Source organism: Phascolarctos cinereus, unplaced genomic scaffold (genome assembly GCF_003287225.1).
Source record: "Phascolarctos cinereus isolate Bilbo 61053 unplaced genomic scaffold, phaCin_HiC Scaffold_5;HRSCAF=322, whole genome shotgun sequence".
Taxonomy (NCBI): Eukaryota; Metazoa; Chordata; class Mammalia; order Diprotodontia; family Phascolarctidae; genus Phascolarctos; species Phascolarctos cinereus.
This window is the reverse complement of record NW_027555958.1, coordinates 29,748,968-29,768,419: the sequence shown is the minus strand read 5'-3', so window position 1 is coordinate 29,768,419 and position 19,452 is coordinate 29,748,968. Positions and strand designations below refer to the sequence as shown.

The 19,452-nt window shown below is 52.8% G+C and overlaps 1 protein-coding gene across 1 annotated transcript in view; it reads right to left on the bottom strand.

The window, feature by feature from the left end:
- Positions 1-16,876, bottom strand: part of CLUH (CLUH binding protein of NUMT mRNA) — a 33,698-nt gene extending 16,822 nt beyond the window's left edge. Inside the window, 4 exon segments of the mRNA XM_021006986.2 lie at positions 1,376-1,547; positions 5,775-5,804; positions 5,806-5,960; positions 16,620-16,876. Of these exon segments, the coding sequence (XP_020862645.1) occupies positions 1,376-1,547; positions 5,775-5,804; positions 5,806-5,960; positions 16,620-16,719 (457 nt within the window). The 5' untranslated portion in view covers positions 16,720-16,876.
- Positions 16,877-19,452: the final 2,576 nt, after the last annotated feature.

The following is a 19,452-nucleotide window of genomic DNA, read 5'->3' as shown; positions in this document are numbered from 1 at the left end:
GATCCGAGATTTAATTGTGCAAGAAGCATGGCCATGAAGGGGAAGAGAGATGGAGACAGCCGCATGGGGCCAAAGGACTCGAAGAAGCCTTCTGAGGAAGCCAGGCAGGTAATGGAGGAGCCGATGGAGAAATCGAGGCTGAAGAAGTCCAAGATGGGGGAGGGACTGTGGAGGAACCTGCAGCTGGAGGCAGGAGATCCATGAGGATGGTCCTCACAGGGAACAGAAAAGCTTATACCAACACTCTAGGACATCAAAAGACTCCGGAATCTCAGGGGTGGACAAAGAGGAAGAAGGCAGCTCCCACCCAGTGGTCTCTACCTCCCCAGGGAAGCAGGTGGCTACGGCATTGTACATACACGTAGGGACTGGGGGCAGGTGACTGGCCTAGCTGGTGAGGCCAGTGAGCAAGCATAGACTAGGACCACAGAGCAACAATCAGGTTACACAGCAGAAAGTGACAGTGGGGGAAAAACTCAATCAAATGTCTCCTGACTCTTCACTGACATAGAACAGTCATCCAGCATTCTGAAATAGGAGGCCAGGCACGGCTGCAGGTCAGGGAGAAGAAATTCTACAGGATGGGAGGCAAAGCTGGGCAGGGAGTGTTGTCCCCATCTGAGAGGCGGTGACAGCTTGGCCTGGGGAGCTCAGCACCTGGCCCAAGACCATGCAGCTAGCTAGTAAGCAGCAAGCTAGGACTCTAATCTAGGCCTAACCCTATGGAACTTCGAAGAACTGGAAGCCAGCTATTGTACTCGGCACTCTGACCAAATGGGAGAAAGCCTGGCCAGGTTCTGACCCCCAACCCTCAGACAGGAAAACTTATTTTTAGGAATGGGAGCAGAAGAAAAGGAGATAGGAGACAAAATACTAGACCTAGAGGTGAATGCAAAGGACTACTTCCAGGGATGTGGAAGGCTTGAAGGAAACCTTACTTTCCCCAATTTCCATCTCTAAATCCATAAGGAGACCAGGGGTGGGGTTCCTACCTCTGGTCTAAACCCTGGCAAAGAGAGATGACAAGGAACAATTCACTCTTCTTGGTGGGGGAAATACAGCAGAAGCGTTACTCCCACTCCAGCATCAGACCTGGGTCCCACAGCAGCCCCCTAGAGTCAGACCCTTGGAGGCCATTAAAGAAATGACACTCCTTCAGCTACCAGCTAGCTGCTGACTCAGACAGAGCCCAGGTCCTTCCCACATGCTGTCTTCTAGCCAGAACAACCCAATCTGGCAGCACACAAATTGCTTCAGCTGACTCTGATCCTTCGGGGACCTTGGTTTGATCATTAACACATTAGCTACCCCCCCACTCCCTCCCTCTTCGGCTTGAAAGGATGCACATGTTTGAAAAGCGACCCTTTTCTCTGACCTTCCACCACTCGCAGCACAGAGCCTTCCTCCAGCCCCTCAATGGTCCGCAGCTCTGAGAAGTTGTCCAGCACATTGCCATCCAGTTGCAAAGAGAAGCATGTGCGGTGGCAGGTGTCCTCCCGATCCATCAGCACCTGGTGGATCTCCTGCACCATCTCTTGGGGAGAAACCTGTACAAGAGAGGCCCCGACCCGAGTGTGAGAGCCTTCCCAGTTCCCCCATGGCCTGGAGAGCCACCCCCAAGGCAGAAAGAAGTCTCCAGTCCTGATCCCCAACCCTGATGTAGGATCAAGAACCTTCTTTGGTCGGGGTAGTGGGGCGCAGGGAGCAAGACAGCTCCGTGAACCCCAGTTTGAGGACCTGGACCCCAACCACACTCCCAGGGGAAAAATAAAACTACAATCTGTGTTTGGGTCTGGCTTCCATAACCTATGCCTTTTCTAACCCCAGAGGGGAAGTCTCAATATGCAAATAATTACCGGACGTCTCTTCTGCTCCACCAATTCAACAATTCAATTGAATGGGCATTATTACATACATAAGTGTGCACATGTGAGACAAAGAATATTAGTGGCTTATTTCTATAAAATGTTAGTTTACAAATAATTTTGATTACATTAAATTAAAAAGTTCTTGCACAAACCAAGATTAGAAGAAAAGTAGGAAACTGGGGGGGAAAAATTTACAGCAAATTTCTCTGATAAAGGCCTCAGTTCTCAAAAATATAGAAAACAAGTCAAATTTGTAAATCATTTGTATGATCTGACGCTGAGTGAAGCGGGCAGAACCAGGAGAACGTTGTACACAGTAACAGCCACGCTGAGAGATGACTAACTTTGATAGACTTAGCCCTTTTCAGCAATGCAAGGACCTAAGACATCTCCAAAGGCTTCATGATAGAAAATGCTATCCATATCCAAAGAAAGAACTATGGAGTAATATGCAGATCGAAGCATATTACTTGCTATTTTTTTTTCTTCTGTTGTGTTTTGTATCCTCTTTCTGGTGGTTCCTCCTATTGGTTCTAATTCTTACCTACAACATCACTAATGTGAAAATATGTTTAATAGGAATGTATAAGTATAGCCTATATCAGAGTGTGTGCCGTCTTGGGGAGGAAGGTGAGGAAAGAGAGAGAGAAGAATTTAAAACTCAACAGCTTACGGAAATGACTGTTGATAATTCAAAATAAATTAATTAAAAATAAAAAAAAAATACAAGTCATTCCCCAATTGATAAATGGTCAAAGGATATGAAGCAGCAGTTTTCAGAAGAAATCAAAATTATCTATAGTCACATGAAAAAATGCTCTAAATCACTACTGATTAGAGAAATGCAAATTAAAACATCGCTGAGGTACCACCTCACACCTATCAGACTGGCTAATATGACAGAAAAGGAAAATGACAAATGTTGTAGGGGATGTGGAAAAATAAGGACACTAATACATTGTTGGTGGAGTTGTGATCTGATCTAACCATTCCAGAGAGCAATCTGGAACTAGGCACAAATGACTGTAATATTGTGCACATCCTTTGACCCAATAATTCCATTTCTAGGCTTGTCTTCCATAGGGATAAAAAAAAAAGGAACTTATTTGCACAAAAATATTGACAGCACATCTTTTTGTGGTAGCAAAGAACTGGAAATCTAGAGGATCCCCATCGACTGCGGAACAGCCAAACAAGTTGCAGCACGTGATTATGACGGAGCACTGATGTGACTGTAAGAAGCGAGCAGGTAGGTGTCAGAAAAAACCTGGGAGGACTTCTACAAACTGACGCGAAGTGAACCGAGCAGAGGCAGATGATCAATGGTGAGTGACTTGGCTATTCTGATCAATATAGCGACCCAAGACAATCCTGAAAGACTCTCTGCCCCCACAGAGCTGGCGCAGCTGGAAGGCAGACTGAAGCAGACGTTTAAAAAGTTTGCTTGGGCACTTTTTTTAGTCCACGTTCTTTTTTTTAACATGGCTAACACGGAAACGTTTTGCAAGACTATACATGCATAATCATGCCTTCTCAAGGAGAGGGGAAGGGAAAGGAAGAAGGGAAAGAGGGAGTCTGGAACTCAAAATTCATAAAAAACAAAACAAAACAAAACAAAACACGAATGTTAAAGGAGCAGCTAGGTGGCACAGTAGGTGGAGCCCTGGAGTCAGGAGGACCTGAGTTCAAATCTGGCCTCAGACACTTGACACTTACTAGCCCTGTGAACCTGGGCAAGTCACTTAACCCTGATTACCTCCCCAAAAACAAAAACAAAAAACACCAATGTTAAAAATTGTTTTACATGTAATTGAGGGGAAAAAAAACATTTTTGGGGGAAAAAATGTTAGCTTACAAAGAGCTTTATTAAATTCATAATCTCACTTGATGCATACAACACAACTCCATGATCAGATGTTATACATTTTACATAAGGAAACAGAGGCTCTGAGGACCTCCCTAAGGTTACTCAGTCAACTAAGGGCCAGCACCACGGGGTCCTTCCCCCACACCAAGACTGCTTCTCCTCTGGCTCCATGCCTGCTCAGTCCAGTTTGGCTTCTCCAGAATGGACTGGGGCAGGAAGAACACACACATGAAAGGAAGGTAAATAAGAGGAACCCACAAGAACTGCAGGGGCAGGGAGCGGGTGGAGAGAGGAAGAGGTCAAGGGCAAACAAGGCTGTGGGGGGATCTATGCTGGATCCCAAAGGAGAAGATTTGGTCCTTCCTGCCACCAGGGAGGGGCCCTGCCTGCCTCCTCCTCCCAGAAGCCCACATGGATGCTCCTACTGCCTATACTTCAGGTGTGTGAAGGACAGAGGGAGGGAAGGAAGGGACTTTTATCATTTGTCCTGGTGTTTTCCTCTACCCATCCAAACCCCTTTCCCCGCCTTCACTGAGGCGGTGCCCCCAGGGCAGCCCGCTTCCTCATCCTGCTGCAGCCTGAAGCAGAGCCCAGAGTTCAGGCAGCTGTGCAGGGCCAGGTCTGGGCCCAAGGTGCTCCCACAGCAGCAGCAGCATCAAGATGCGGCCTTGGTCACCTCCCTTCCCCAGGGGCAGGGGCAGAGCCCAAGTGACAAGAGAGCCTTCAACCCCTAGGGATGGGGAGAGGGCGATACAAAGTACAAAGCTGGGAGGGCGTGGGGACAGGGTACACACGCCTTCCTCTCCCCTTCCCCCCTCAAGCAACCTTACACAAGAACATAAAATGTTCAAAACTGGAACAAAGGCACAACAGACCTTCTGGTTCAACTGCCACCTTTCCCAAATGGGGACCGAGTCCCAGGGAGATGTTTCTTGCCCGAGGTCACACCCCTTGCAGCTCCCAAAGACTCCCTCTACCACCTTAGTGAGAGCCTGCAGCCTCTGTGGGGAACCACAGCCTCCTCTTCTCTCCCCCACTGCTGGCGCCTCATTTCTTCCCATCCGCTCCCCCCAGCTCACGCCCTACGAGGTGGGGAGGGGGCAACACCAGCCTTGGAGCAGACAACTGGGGCTGAATGAATAAGGCTCCTAAACTCCCCCTTTGGCTCCAGTATTCTGAGCGTCTGGGAGCCTCAAGAATGACAAGGCCAGAAGGGCAAGCACCAAACAACCACGCCTCCTGCCAAGGCCCTGTGCCCATTTGACAACTCTCGCATATGGGGCTTTAAGGGTTAAAAACGCTTTCTTCAGATTCTATTCCCCAACCAGAGCCATCCTGGAAATGTGCACAGCTAGTTAGTTTTTCCCCATCTCAGGCTTCTGACAACCATCCCCAGCATGGGAACTTCCTACATTCCAACTGTCTTAGAATGTTATCTGGGACCTCCCTCCAACTTTGCCGAGGTGGAGGTTCTAAGTGTGGAATGTTAAACACACCTGTCAGACAGAGGGGACAGAAAAGTTGGTTTGGCTTAAGTCTTCTTCCTTTTAGAACCTTGGGTACACACATTTCATCTCCTCATCTGCACAGACTTTATCCCGTGCTGGGAATATTCTCCTGGTCTGGGGGTGGGGGGAGAGGGTGGTTGTGGTAGGGAGTGGTAGATAAATTAAAGTGAGATAAAAACAAAAACTGTGAATAAAAAAAACTGGAAAAAAGTTTCCCCAACAATACGCAGACTGTACAAGAATGAGTATTTAAAGTTGAGGAAGGTGAGGGTCTAAGGTCAGATAGCTTTTCCCACAATCACAGACCAGAAAGGTCAGAGATATTCGAACCTGAAGTAGGACCACGAGATCCTGGAGGGAGAGATGGAGAAGGGCTGTTACTTGCCCCAAGTCACACAGGTACAGGTGCTGGAGGTGAGATCTGAACACAGATCTTCAGACCCCAAGTGAAACCCTGGATCCGCTAGGCCAAGCTGCCTTGCCCACCTTCCCCCCTTCCTCCAGCACCCCCTAACTCAAGCTCCTACTCACCTGCAATGAGAAAGCCTCAATCCCTGGGACCCAAGATCTTGACAGTGAAGCCAGTGTCCTGGATGACGATCACCTCCTGCCCGCTGGCCTCGTCGCCGGCCTCGGCTTCCTGGTGCCCATTCTCTTTGGGCTCCTCACTCTTCTTGTCCAGACAGTCCCCATTGAGCAGCATGACTGCTGGGAGCTCTGAGATTGGGGAAGAGGAACAGCTCAGAGAGGAGCGGGGCTCCACGCTAGCCTTCTGGCTCAGCAAGGGCTGAGGACTCCCTAACCCTGGGACATCCTCCATGAGCCCAGGCCAGGCCTCTGCTGCTCCCACACACTGACACTTCGACCCTTCTGCTTCCCTTACACCCCTCACACCCAAGAGGTCCAATGAGACGTTCCTCAGAAAATGGGATCATGGGAACCATATATGAGGGGGCACCCCAACCCCACCCTGAGCTCATCACTCTCATGCTTAGGGAGACCTTACAGGAGTTCAACATATTTCTAAGAAATTGTTTACAATTCCCCCCCTTTTTTTTTCTGTTGAGTCCAAAGTCACCAGCACCAGGAGAATTGACATTAGAAATGAAACCACATGGGGCAGCTAGGTGGAACAGGGAATAGAGCACTAGCCCTGGAGTCAGGAAGACCTGAGTTCAGATCCAGCCTCAGACACGTAACACTCACTAATTATATGACTCTGGGCAAGTCACTTAGCCCCAGTTGCCCTCACCAAAAAAAAAAGAAAGAAATGAAATCACAAAGTAAGAGGAGGGGACTGGATGAGGGTGCCTCTAAGATACTCATCTACCAGCATTGATGGTCCCTACCCTCAAGGAACCTGCAGTCTCAATAAAGGAAGCTCAGAGAACTCTCTCTGGCCCACCTAAATGGGCCAGCTGCCTCTGCTTCAAGGGAAGGAAGGGCCTGGTTGACTGAACCAGAACAAGGTCCATTCCTCCTAGGGGCACCGCTTCCCTGCCCTGGCTCCTCAGGCCCAAAGAGGCGCCCTTCCCATCTGGCACCCACCCAGGGCAGGCGTGAGACCTCAGCATGGGCCGCGCCCCCCGTCTGGCCATCTGTTCGTGTTCACTACTCAGTGTCCCCTGTTTCTGCTGCCCCCTGGGCTCCTTGGGACAGCAGCCACACGCCAAGCCTGGTGAGCGGTCCAACTGCCTTCCGCTCAGGCTATGGCCCAGGGTCTGCTATCAATGGGTCTGTCTTCCCTGGAGCTGAGACTTTGAGCTCGAGTGGGAAGAGGAAAAGCCTGAGGAGGGGCAGATGAAGGCAGAAGCCCCCTACTAGTAGGCAGCATGCCTGGAACAGAGGGAGGCCAAGCACAAAAATTGGTCTCTAGCTGCCTCTGCCTTCACTGAGGGGCCCTTCTTGTGGCCCAAACTTATTCTCCAGGACGAGACGTGATCCCGAGACCTCAGGGTCTGCCTACCTGTTATGTGTCATTTCTAATATGGCGGATTCACCTGAATCAGACAATGAGCTGGGTGAAAGCCTTAGTTATCTAGGCCACTTCTCCCCTTTTACAGAGGCAGCTGAGGCCAAGAAGTCATATCTGCCTGTGTCTACATACACAATGAGGAACAGAGATGAGATCTGAACCCTGGTCTCCTGACTGGGAGGCCTGGACTGGACCCTGGAGTGGAAGGAGCCCCTGGATGCTGGGCCCAGCTCTACCAAGTGAACACGTCATTCCCTTTCTCCGGCCTCTGCCCAGTGAGGAGATGGACAGAATGACAACATCCCCTTCTTTCTCTGGTCCTTGAAGCAAGTATTTGTGGAGGCCGAGGGGTCTGGCCCCGCACACAGGGGAGGTTGGGGAGGATGGGCCCCGGGGCGCCCCAGGTGTAAAAGCAGACCCTCTCAGTCCTGAAAATCTGCTCATCTGAGCAGACAGCAAGCATGTATGAAGCCACCTGTTCCCCAGTCAGCCCTTCCAAAGTTGGGGACAAAACACAGAAACTGAGGCAGACACAAGACAGTGAGTCAACCAATGAACACAGCAGGAGGAGGGAGCACAAGAGGCTCAATGCCTGGTGGGGGAGCAGAGGAAGAGACACAGAAGAGGTGAAGAGACACCCCTCACCTGCCCCAGGAGACACAGACACACAGAGAGAAGAGACAGAAGAGATGTAGACATCCCCCACCCACAGAGAGACAGAGATAGAATCCAAAAGCTGCCCACTCCCAAAGGACTGGGGTGGGGGGTAACAAGATGACCCCCCTCCCTCTTCCAAGCATCCCACACAGGAATGGAGAGGGGGGGAGCTCGGCAGCATCTGACACACTGACCAGGTTTACACCAGGGGAATCCCCTCATGGGGCTGATCTCTGAAGACAGTAGCAGAGCTGCCTGCAGGCTCCAGCCCCAATGCCTGAAACCAAGGCCACAGCAGATGGGTGGGCAGACAGGGGTACTCTGGACACAGCCGGTGGTCTAGCTAACCTTCCACTTCCTGAATGTGAAAGGCCACAAGAAACCACCCAAGGAAAGGGACAAGACATGGCCCTTTGCCTCGCCCGAGGCTGGGGCATGGCTCCTTTCTACCCAAGACTAGGGGAGTGGGAGAGAGAAGCCAGCCATGGCCTGGTGTGGCCTGGCATGGCAGGGGCCAAAGAATCTTCTAAGGCCTGAGGCCCTAAACGGGTGCTGGGCACATCAGCTCAGGACAGCGGGAAGGGCATTGGGCTCAGCAGCAGAATGGCAGGGGCCTCCAGCTCTGCCACAAAATGGGAGCGAGGGCCCAGGCAAGTCTCTGCTCTGTAAACCTGAGTGATGCTGACCCGGACCATCTCCAAGGCAGGCCCTCGGCTCCCCTGTGACATTCACAACAGACCTCAGAACTTGAATGATAAGAAAATCTCCAAACTGTGAAACCACAGCAAACTCCAAGAAGCTTTCTGGAAGGCCACACTACCCAGCTCTCTTGCTTATGAACTGTCACCCCCCACCCCCTTTGCTCGGCCTCAGTTTCCTCACCCAGAAAATGAGGACAGAATGGAGAAGATGAACTTCCCCCCAACAATCATGATGTCTGCACCCCAAAAGTGGACACAGCGGCTCCAGCACTGTACCCCTTCAGCAATAAAGCACAGTCATGGGGGGTGACACACACTCACATGCTTGCACATACATGGTGCACAAGAATACACACAGAATGTACACACACATATACACTGACAGTGCACAGATGGTACATATGCACACACAGTACAAGCTCACAGGAACACACCTGCATGTGCACATTCAGTGTATCCACACGCACACACACACGCACACACACACACTCTCTAAAACACCGCCCCTGGGTCTGGAGGTCAAAACTCCACCACATCTATGCTGTGAAGGCATTCCAAGGGCCAAGGGACCAGTTTCTGAGGGGTGGGTGGCTGTCCCGGTCATTCTGAAGGGCTTCGGACCTAAGCTGTACTACAGCAACTTTAGATGAAGAGGTCCCCTTCACTGGGGCCCCGGGTCACATTTCCTGTGCAAACCAGCCAAAGACAGAGAGAAATCTGATCCTCCCTCACCTACCAAGAGCACGCGTTCCAGCCACACATATCTGAGGCTGGCATGGGGTATGCCCTTCAATACACATGGCCACTCAACCCCCTAGAAAACAGCCAGAGAATGTGACTCTATGCTGCTTAGAAATCTCTAGTACGGCCCCCCTGCCACCCAAGGACACAGGGCCCTCCTGACCCTGGACCCACCTTGTCCAGGCAGCGGCCATGGTGGTGGTAGCAGCTGCTGCATCTCCTCCCTTTTCTGCTTTGGCAGTTCAGAGCTCTCATCCCCACGGGGCCCTGGGCCCTTGGGACTGGAATGCTTTTCTTGGGGGATACAGGGAGTCCTGGTGCATGCCGAATCTGATTCTGGAGCCCCCCATCCACCCTGAGAAGAAGAAACCTGTCTCTCTGCCTCTACTTTATATGTGGGCCCCCAGCCCCGAGACTCATGGCTGCTATATGTGAATGGGGCTTCATTGGCAAGACCCACCCCACCAGCTGACCCTGCCCAGCTGCCCTCTTTAAAGCCAGCACTGCTAGCTTCAGGTTTCACAAGGCCCTGCTCTGCTCCATTGGCCTGAGGACAGGCTAACTCCCCCCACTTGGTGCCTGGCTCAAGGTCGGCTGGAAGGACAGCAGCAGGACAGGCATCTGAATCTACTCTTAAAACCTGAAAGTCTCCATCACTAGCCATCTCTACTCCAAGGGAACCCACAACCCTTCTCTCTACAGCACTAAGTCCCTCACTACTGGCTAAACTGCTGGGGATAATATCTGGGTAAGGGTCCCTGGCACAGGGAGCATCTGGCCCGCTCTGCAATGGCAAGGGGTTCCCAATGGTAGGCATCTTAGGAAGGAGGGGGGCCCTCTCCTCATCTCTGGCAGGAGCAGACAGAACAGCCTCTGCCAGCCGCCAACAGCAGCTGGCACAGACCCCAGCCCAGGACATTGGGGACGGCCTCACCAAAACGTCCTTCCTCCAGAAAGCTGCCCCCAGATCCTCTTGTGGTGAAGTGGGGGGAATCAACCTTCCCCCCTCACAACTCTTCTTAATCTGTCCGCCCACAAGTGCCCCAGCCCCGGTGCCCCTGCCTTACAAGTCACACATTGTGAAGAGAAGAGGGCAGGAAGGGAGTGCAAAGGGGAATGTGAATTCTCCCTCACTACTGATCTCGTGACCCAGCCTCTCAGCCCCCAATGAGGAGCTAGCTTGCCCCCTCCCACCCCCTGAGAAATACTAGCCTTAGAGATGGGAAGGGAATGAAGCCAATTCTTTCCTCCCTGCAATTTCCACAGAAGCCCAGCTGGCAGCAGGGAAAATGTAAAGGCCCTGAAAGAAGGAATAGGAGTAGGGCTAAAGGAAAGCAGCCCCCAGCCCAGTGGGAGTGATACTGTCAGGCCAACCGGGGCCGACAGACTCCTCTGTCACCAGGGCCTGGCTAGGAGCGCTCAGGCATTGATGCTCAGGAACGATCACAGCCTGGAGAGGCGCAACACCCCATTTGAAAGGACACATACCTCTGCTCATCTCTATAGCCCCCCAGGACAAAAATGGCCTTGGCACAGGCCCAGCTACAGAAATCAGTCCAGGAAGGAAGCCAAGATCTACAAGCTTTAAATGTTTCCTCCTCACAGGTGCCAAGCCCCCTGAAGATCCTAGTCCTAGATCCTAGATCTCATCCCTCTGAATCTCAGTTTCCTCTCACTGGCTTCCAAGGTCCCTTCTGGCTCCTACTCTAGGATGCTGTCAGACACCCCCTCAACAAGGGCTACTTCAAGATAGATGTGGTAGAACATCCTAACCACACAAGGCTTCCCTCCACAATGTCCACTGGAGGTGAGGGAACTTCCCTCCCCTCAATCTTGAGCTAACTAATCCAGGGAGACGGAGAAGGAGGGCTGCTGCAAGCTGAGTTTTCTGTTACTCATTCACATCCCCACTTTCCAAGTATGAGGGATAGAGGGGCTTTGGTGACACTATATGGCTTCCTCCCACCCCTGAAAAGAAAAAAGGTTTCCTTATTCAAGGCCTTCCCTTCTCTCACTAACCCATGACACTGTCTCCTAAAAAAAGGAGCCCACAGAAGCTAGGCACAAGTCTCTTGGACACCTACCTAAAAAGCCCCCAGGGCCTTTCACCCTTTAAGCTTCTTAACCAGAAGCCTCATTTTCCACCCTTAACTTCCATGATGGAAATTCTCCCAGTAGAAATTAGGCCAGGAAACTGGATAAAGTGTGAATACGAGTGTCTTCAACTTAATTCCATTACACAAAGGTCAATCCCCTTCCCCTCTGTAAGGTGAGCCCAATTCTTTTTTTTTTTTTAAATTTTAGGCAACTGGGGTGAAGTGACTTGCCCAGGGTCACACAGCTAGTAAGTGTTAAGTGTTTGGTCTGAGGCCAGATTTGAACTCAGGTCCTCCTGACCTCAGGGCCGGTGCTCTACCCACTGTGCCACCTAGCTGCCCCAAGGTGAGCCCAATTCTGAAGGCCAAACAAGCCTTCGTTCTTACAAGGAACTTGCAGGCTCCTTTCTCACTTGGGGGGTTGTGGGATACACCCCATCCCCCACTTCTCCTTGGGATTGGACAGAGAGAAGATAGGATACTCAGGAAATCACTGGGAGTTTAGCCTTCACCCTTCAGCTTACAAAGTAGGTCCAGAGAAGTTCACTTTCCCAAGGTCACACAGCTTGTCAGCAGCACCATTCCCCCACCCCCTAGCCCCAACCAAAGGAACGGAATGCAGCCTCTTGCCTTTACCCTTGAAGGGGGCTGGCCTGTGTCCTCCACCCAGCCCATCAGCAGCCCACCCATCATCCTGACATAGGAAGTATTCAAGTATTTCTCTTGGGGCCTCTTTGGGAAATGAGATTGGGGGGGGACAGGACAGAGAAATGACAAAGGCTGGTCAGAAGAAAAGGGGGAATTCCAGCTATCCGAAATCACTTTTGCCCACCCCTCAGGTCCTATTCTCTCTACTCCAAATCTCATGTCCAACAAGCAATGGAGGGGAGTGAAATGCAGTTTTCATAGTATCTTATTCTTCTTTGCACATTGCATCTGTGCAATCAGGATCAAGGACAGCTTCCTAGGGTGGGTCCAGACCACAAGGTCCCTAACCAGAAGGGGCACAAACCTGACACAGAAATTAGGCCTGGAATGGAGTTGACCAGGAAACCCAAACGCACACACATGCGCACACACAACAGCAAAGAAATGAGCTAGGTGGCTGGGCGTGCTCTTTGCTACTCCCTCCTTCCCCCCTCCCACTCCCATCGCACACCTGGCCTAGCTTCTCTCCCTGGAGTCTGGATGAGGGCCCAGGGCCCTCCCAAGGCCCAGCCAGGCCTCAACACTTTTCCCTTCAACACAGTAGTAGGTAATCCTGCCCAGTGAGGAGCTACACCCCTGCCTCAGGGAATCTACAAAGAAGAGGAGACTAGACAGCTAACAGGCTTCTCCTCCTACACTCCACTTTAGAGAGTAAAGGAGGTGGGAAGTGGGAAGATCCTGTTTGCAGTAGTGAGGGGAGCTGCTGGCAGAGGCACTGAGTTGATGGGGGCAGGAGCCTACTGCTCCGGACCAGAAGCCAGAAGGTCACCTGGAATCTCTGCTGGAGTGAGGGTAGGAGGCTACCCCCTCGTCTTCCCCTAGAGTTTAAGCCAGTCATTCCACACATCCCCAGGCCCTCCCAGTCTGACAAAATGGTGGCTTTCCCCAAGGTGATCAGCCGGAGGGCAGACACTTAGAAAAGAACACAGAACATATTAGAAAGAACTTGAAAAACCTGCCTGCTCTCCTCACCCCCAGACAGAGGAGAGGGCCCCTAAGCACCACTTTGCTGAACCTCAGTTTCCTCCTCTCTGAATGAGGGCACCGAACTCCCCTCAGCTCTAATATTCCACAGCTGGCACCCCTAGAAGGGATGGCTTTTGGAGGGCCTTGGCCCTTCAGGGCAAATGCCACAGAGATTCTGCGACCACCTCCTGCATCATCCCTAAGGAACCCCAAATTGCAGCTCATATTTTCCATTCATAATCTGAATAAACTATGCTTCCCTGTCAAAGCAAACTGGATGGAGGAGAAGGGGAAAAGAAAGTCAGACACCCCAGGTGATCCCTCCTCCCCCTGACCCCAGGCCTGGATCTCCACTAACTTAACTGTGTGTCCTTGGGCTGAATCTCTCAATTTCCTTAGCTGTAAAAGAGTCATCACAGGAGCAGAGGTTTTGAGCTGGATGGGACTTCAAAGGTCATCCCCCAAAATCTCCAGTGCCAAAATCTTCCAGGGTCCTGACTACTCTAGGGCCATACCTCCAAGTAAACATCCTAATGCCTCCTCTGATGGTGAGTGGCTGACACCAGCCCCATCCTCTCCCAAACAGGAATCTGGGCTAGTTGTCCCCACCTCTCAACTCTGGGCCCAGGCCCCAAGAAGCCTGGAGACCCTGACTGGGGAATTTCACCTCTCCACCCGTGCTTGTCATGGGGAGAGACTGCTTATAGCTATTCACCATAGGCAATGCCACAGCCTTGTGCTACAGCCTTGTCCTCCGGCCTTGATCAGGATCCAAGGATTCACTCAGGGCAGTAAAGGAGAAGGTGCCTGCAAAGTCCCAACTCTTATGAGCAGCAACACACCAGAGCAGAGGCTGCCCAAGTAGAGCTCACTCACTCCTCTAGGAAAAAAAGTACTGGGAGAGAGGCAGAAGGCACACTCCCTACCCTAACAAAAACCAGGGTAGAGTGAGGAGCCCCCATAGACTGACTGAATCCTAACTGGGTAACCCAGGCTCGGGGACTTGGGATGTTCACTCCACAGCATCCCAGAACTAGGAAGGAGTTGTGAGGCCCAGGTCCTCAAAGACTCTGGTAGCACAAGACGTAGGTGGGCCAAAGAGGGGCAGAAGGGACTCAGGAGAAAGTTAGAGAAAGCTGGCCCCACCCCTGCCACTCCCAGCTTGGCTGACACCTGCCCCACTGGGATGGGTAGAGTGATGGGAGGAGAGGAAGGAGGGGAGGAAAGAAGGGAGTGGAGGAAAGTTGGGGGGGGAATCCACACCAGTGAACTTTGCTTTAAAAACAGCAACTCTGGAGCTGACCCATTTTTCGCAATACAGTGGGTTAATGATCAAGTCAGGATGCAAACGCCTTCCCTGCCACCCCCATCCCTCCATGTTCCCCAGGACCAGGCCAAGATGAAACCGTAGGAAAGGGGGAAAAAAGCATAAATCCAAGAGGCTCCTCCCAGCCTGGCTCCATACATGCCGGGACACTCAACAAGGAAGGCACATGTACTGAACCAAGAAGCCCTTAGGGCTCCCCATCCAGTCTCTTGAACTCAGACACCCAGAAAAATCATCTCCAGAAATTCACCCTATCCTTAAAAAGCTGCCCAGGCCCATAGAGACATGAAGGTCATGCCTGAGCCTCACATCAACCACAGAAGTGTATGATGGGAGAAGAGGGGTCACTGCAAAAACTGGACCTAAGTGGGTCTGGATGCCAGCCTCCCATCATCCACTGAAAACCAAGAGATGGGCAGATCCTTGGGAAAGGATCTCAGCCCTGGCTTCAGAGTAAGATCAGAAGCTCCCCCATGCAGGGGAACAGAACTGGGCTCACCAGGCCCCATTCAGTGCTCAGTGTGCCAGGGCCTGTGTTAAACAATGACAAACCCAAAAGCACTGGGCCAGTCTCCCCTCCTTCCCGAACACACACCCGTCATTCCCACCAAAGAGGGTGGGAGCAAGAGGAGCATGGGCCACACAAATGAACCCCTAAAGCACCGAGGGAACCAGGACTCTAGACGTCAGAGAAGTGGGGCAGAGGGGGGAAGGACAGAGGACACCCGACAGTTTGGGGCAGGGGGATGGCTCTCTGCCTGGAGAGGGCCCCAGGAGCCTCCGGCATTTCCACAAGCTAACACTTGGGGCCTATCGGCAAGCACAGGCCTGCAGATACTGTGTAGGCCTGGCGGCAGGGCAAGGAACAGGACTGGGCCTCCAGGGATCCTCCCTGTAGCCCCCAGCACAGGAGTGACCCTGGGGGGGTGGAGGGCAAACAGCAAAGGCCCAAGTGGTCCTGGGCAGGAGAGGGAGCAGGGAAGGGACAACCCCCTCCCCACCACACACACACTTACCCCACAATCCCCTGGTCTCCAAGCATGACAGCTGCCAAAATGCACAAGGAAACCACAAGGCAGCCGCCCACGCCCACCACCACCCCACTGCAGCCAGGTACCCCCGTCCCCACTGGAAGGCCCCGGGAGCAGAAAGGGGGGGAGGGGGCAACATCTATCTAGACCGTGTCCCTTTAACAGTAGGGGGAGGGGGGACCACGTGCAGAGTTGGGGGGGCGGGGATCCCCCTGATGGGACAGTACAGGAATGAGAGATAGAGGGGTGACTCTGCCTCCCCTGGGCCGCTGCTGGAGGAAGGGTCCAGCCCGGTGGGTGGTGAAGGTGACCTTCAGGAAGGGGGTGGGGCAGGAAAGTCCAACAGGCCCCACTCAGCCCCAGGGCCCAGGCTAGCCCAGCCCCCTCCTCACTACGGAGGCCAGGGGTGGGAGGGTAGTGAGAAAGAGGCTAAGTCTAGGAGGGGAGGGTCCTGTGCGAGGCAGAGGGAGGGGGTCAAGGGGAGGATGGGAGGGAGCTGGGCAGCCTAGGGAAGGTGAAGGAGCTGGTGGAAGGGGGTGCAGGGACAACAGGGGTCTGAGAGCAAGTGCAAGGATGTGGAGGGGGGAGGAGGCCTGGGAGGATCGGGGTCCGAGGGGAAATAGGGGGAGACAGGAGAAGGCGCAGAGATAGAAAGGCTGGGGAGGTGTGGGGGTAACCAGGAAAAGGCCAGGAATGGGGGGGGATACAAGGTTGGGAAACGGGATGCTCAAGTGGGGGGGGGTGTCTCAGATTGGGGTGGGGAAAGGCAAGGGAGAGAGATCCAAGGCGGTGGTGGTGGTGGGACATGGTGAAGCTAAAGTCGAGGGGGGGGTCTCAGATGGGGGTGTCAGAGAAAGGCAGAGAGGGGGTCCAAAGACGAAAGGAGACAGGGGGGCTGAAGCCGGGAGGGGTCTAAGATGGGGGTGTGAAGGAAAGGCAGAGAGGAGGTCCAAGATCGGGGGGAGACAGGGGAGCTGAGGCCCGAGTGGGGGTCCTCAGAGAAAGACCGGGAGGGGGGTCCAAGGTCGAGAGGAAAACAGGAAATGCTTTTAAGTCTAGGGGTGTCTCTGGGGCAAGGCTGGTGGGAAGGGTCCCAGGTCGGGCCCGGGGGATCTCGGAGGGGGTGTCGGAAGAGAGCCCTGCCGCCCCCGCCCCGCGCTCCCTCCCCGCTCACCGGCCGGGCCCGGCCGGGCCTTCCCGCCGCCCTGCGGTCCGGGCTCCCGGGGGCCCTCGGCGGGGGCGGCGGGCGGCAGCTCGTCCGTCTTGATGACCATGGTGGGCCGGTGCTGGGACTCGCGCTCGGGCTCGGCTGGGGCTCCGCTGGACCGTCCGCGCTAGCTCGGGCCGCGCCTGTAACCCAAAGCCAAGCGCCCTGGCGCCGCCGCGACTCCTGCGGGGAAGGACGGAGTCAGGCAGCCGCCCACGTGGTGCGCGACGTCACCCTTGACCCCGCCGCCGCCGCTCCCCGCCCCGGCCCCGGCCCCGCCCCCCGCGCTCCGCCCCCGCGCACGGTGGCCGGCCGAGGACAAAACGCCCCGCGCGCGCCCGGCTGCCGAACGCCTTAAAGGGACATGCGCCGCCTCGGAAGGGCGCCGGGGCGGGCTGGTGACGACGCGCCCCGGGCCTAGAGCCTTCTGGGGGAGGAGCATCCCGCGTGACCTTGAGCTGAAGGCAAACCCAAGAACCTCCCCCCAGGCCGTCACCTGTGTCCTTCCACTTGGACAGGCTGGGGCTGGAAGGGAAATTCAGGGTGGCTAACGCAACTTCTCAGGTCTCCAAAGGGGAAACTAAGACTCAGACGGGGGGTCGGGAGGAATGGGGAAGGGGCTTGTCCAAGGTCACAGGAGCAGAGAGGAATCAGTCTGCCTCCAAGTCTCTCTCGGCTCCGCTCCATCCTCCCCAGGGCGCAGATCTGAACCCCCCACGTGCCTGCTCCAAAGCCTTCAGCAGCTCCCACCGTCTCTGCAGTCAGAGGCGCGACCCCCTGCAAACTGCCTCATCTCTCCGGTTCACAGGACTGCCCTTCGCAGGCTCTGGCTTTCACCCGATCCGGGCTCAGGTGGGGCGAAGCGTCCTAGACTTAGCGGTGGTTACTTGGTGAATTTGGGGATGGACGGGAGCATGGAGGGCATCTCTTCTGCCCTCCTGGTCGTATAGACCCGGGATGCCGGAGGGGATGCTCCCTCTTGCTCCCAGCCTGAATCCAGCCCTCCTCTAGGCTCCTGCTGGACACAGACGGACCTTGGGACGCTCCAGGGGTCAGCTTAGCCTAGCCCCTCGTTTTATACATCAGGAAGCGGAGGCACAGAGAGTGAAACTGACATTGTCAAAATCACACAAAATAGCAAAAGGCAGAGTTAGCCAGAGCTGCCTCTTCTAGGTTCTCTAATCTCACCTGGGCCAGGAGGCTTTTTGGTTTGGGGTTTTGTTTGGTTTTGTTTGAAGTCAAGTCATTAAGTACCTACTATGTGCCAGGAATTACGCTAAAGGGCTGGAGATATAAAGAAAGGCCACCAAAAAAAAAAAGTCCCCTTGAGAAGCTCATTTCTCTTCTCTTCCCTAAATGACTTCTCAGCCATCTGCACGCCACGCTGCCTGCCTTTATTATTCTCCCAGTCCCCAGAACCTTGGACTTTGTCCCCAGCCACCGGGCTCTGCTAGGTGAGCCTTCCCTTATCAAGCCTCATGCTACTTCCTGGATGTCTCCACCACCTCCAGCACACTACCCTCCTCCTCCCCCTTCTTGCTCCCTTTCCTGTGTTTTCTTTCCCCATTAATATTGTCTCATGTGATCTTTGCAACAATTCTATAATGTAGGTGCTGTTATTATCCCCATCTTAGAGATGAGAAAACTGAGGCTGAGAACTGTCAAATGACTAACCCAGGATCGTTCAGCTATTAAAAGGTCTGTTTGAAGTCACATTCAAATATCAGATCTTCCTAACTCCAAGTCCAGTTCTCTAACCACTGGGCCGCTTAGCTGCCACCTTGAGGTCTAAGATTGTCTTGCTTGTTTGTACGTGTATCCCCCCAAGGCTTAACACTGTCTGATTCATAAGTACTCACAGTGCTCCCCACTGAAGGCTATTCCAGAGCTTATCATACCTCCTCAAACCTCCCACACTGAACTCAATGCCCTCTCTCTCAGCAGTTGACCTCTTTGTCCTTGTTCTGCTCCATAAAAATGGGTGTCCTTCAAAGCCCTCTCCTGGGCCCTTTCCTCTGCTTATCCACACTCTTTTTCTTCCTAATCTCATCAGCTCCCCAGGATTCAAGTATGTCTATTCAGATGGCTATATTCATTTCTAGCCTCTCTCATGGCTTCAATTCTAAATCACTAATCAGTCAATCAACAATCAATAAGTATTTATTAAGCACTTAATATCAAGCATTGTGCTAAGAACTAGTATATGAGTATTATACATACATATATATACACATATATACATATACACACATATATGAGTTCAGATAGATAGACTTCTCTGCCTTCAAAAAACCTTAGGCTGATACCTAAATCAGTAAGAGCCAAAACAGAGAAAGAAAACTACAGACCAATTTCCCTAATGAATATCGATGAAAAAATTTTAAATAAAACACTAGCAAGGAGATTACAGCAATATATCACAAGGATTATACATTATGACCAGATGGGATTTATACCAAGAATGCAGGGCAGGTTCAGTATTGGGAAAACTATCAGCATAACTGACCATATCAATAACAAAAACAACAAAAGTCATGGTTATCTCAATAGATGCAGAAAAAGCTTTTGACAAAATACAACACTCATTCCTATTAAAAAGCACAAGAAGTTGAGCAGCTGGGTGGTGCAGGGAATTGAGCACCAGCCTCAGAGTCAGGAGGACCTGAGTTCAAATGTGATTTCAGACACTTACTGGTTTTGTGACCCTGGGCAAGTCACCAATTGCCTCAAAAAAAAAAACCCCAGCTTCGGAGTTAAGATTGTTCAGACAGCCAGATTGGAGAATATGAAACTGTTTTTT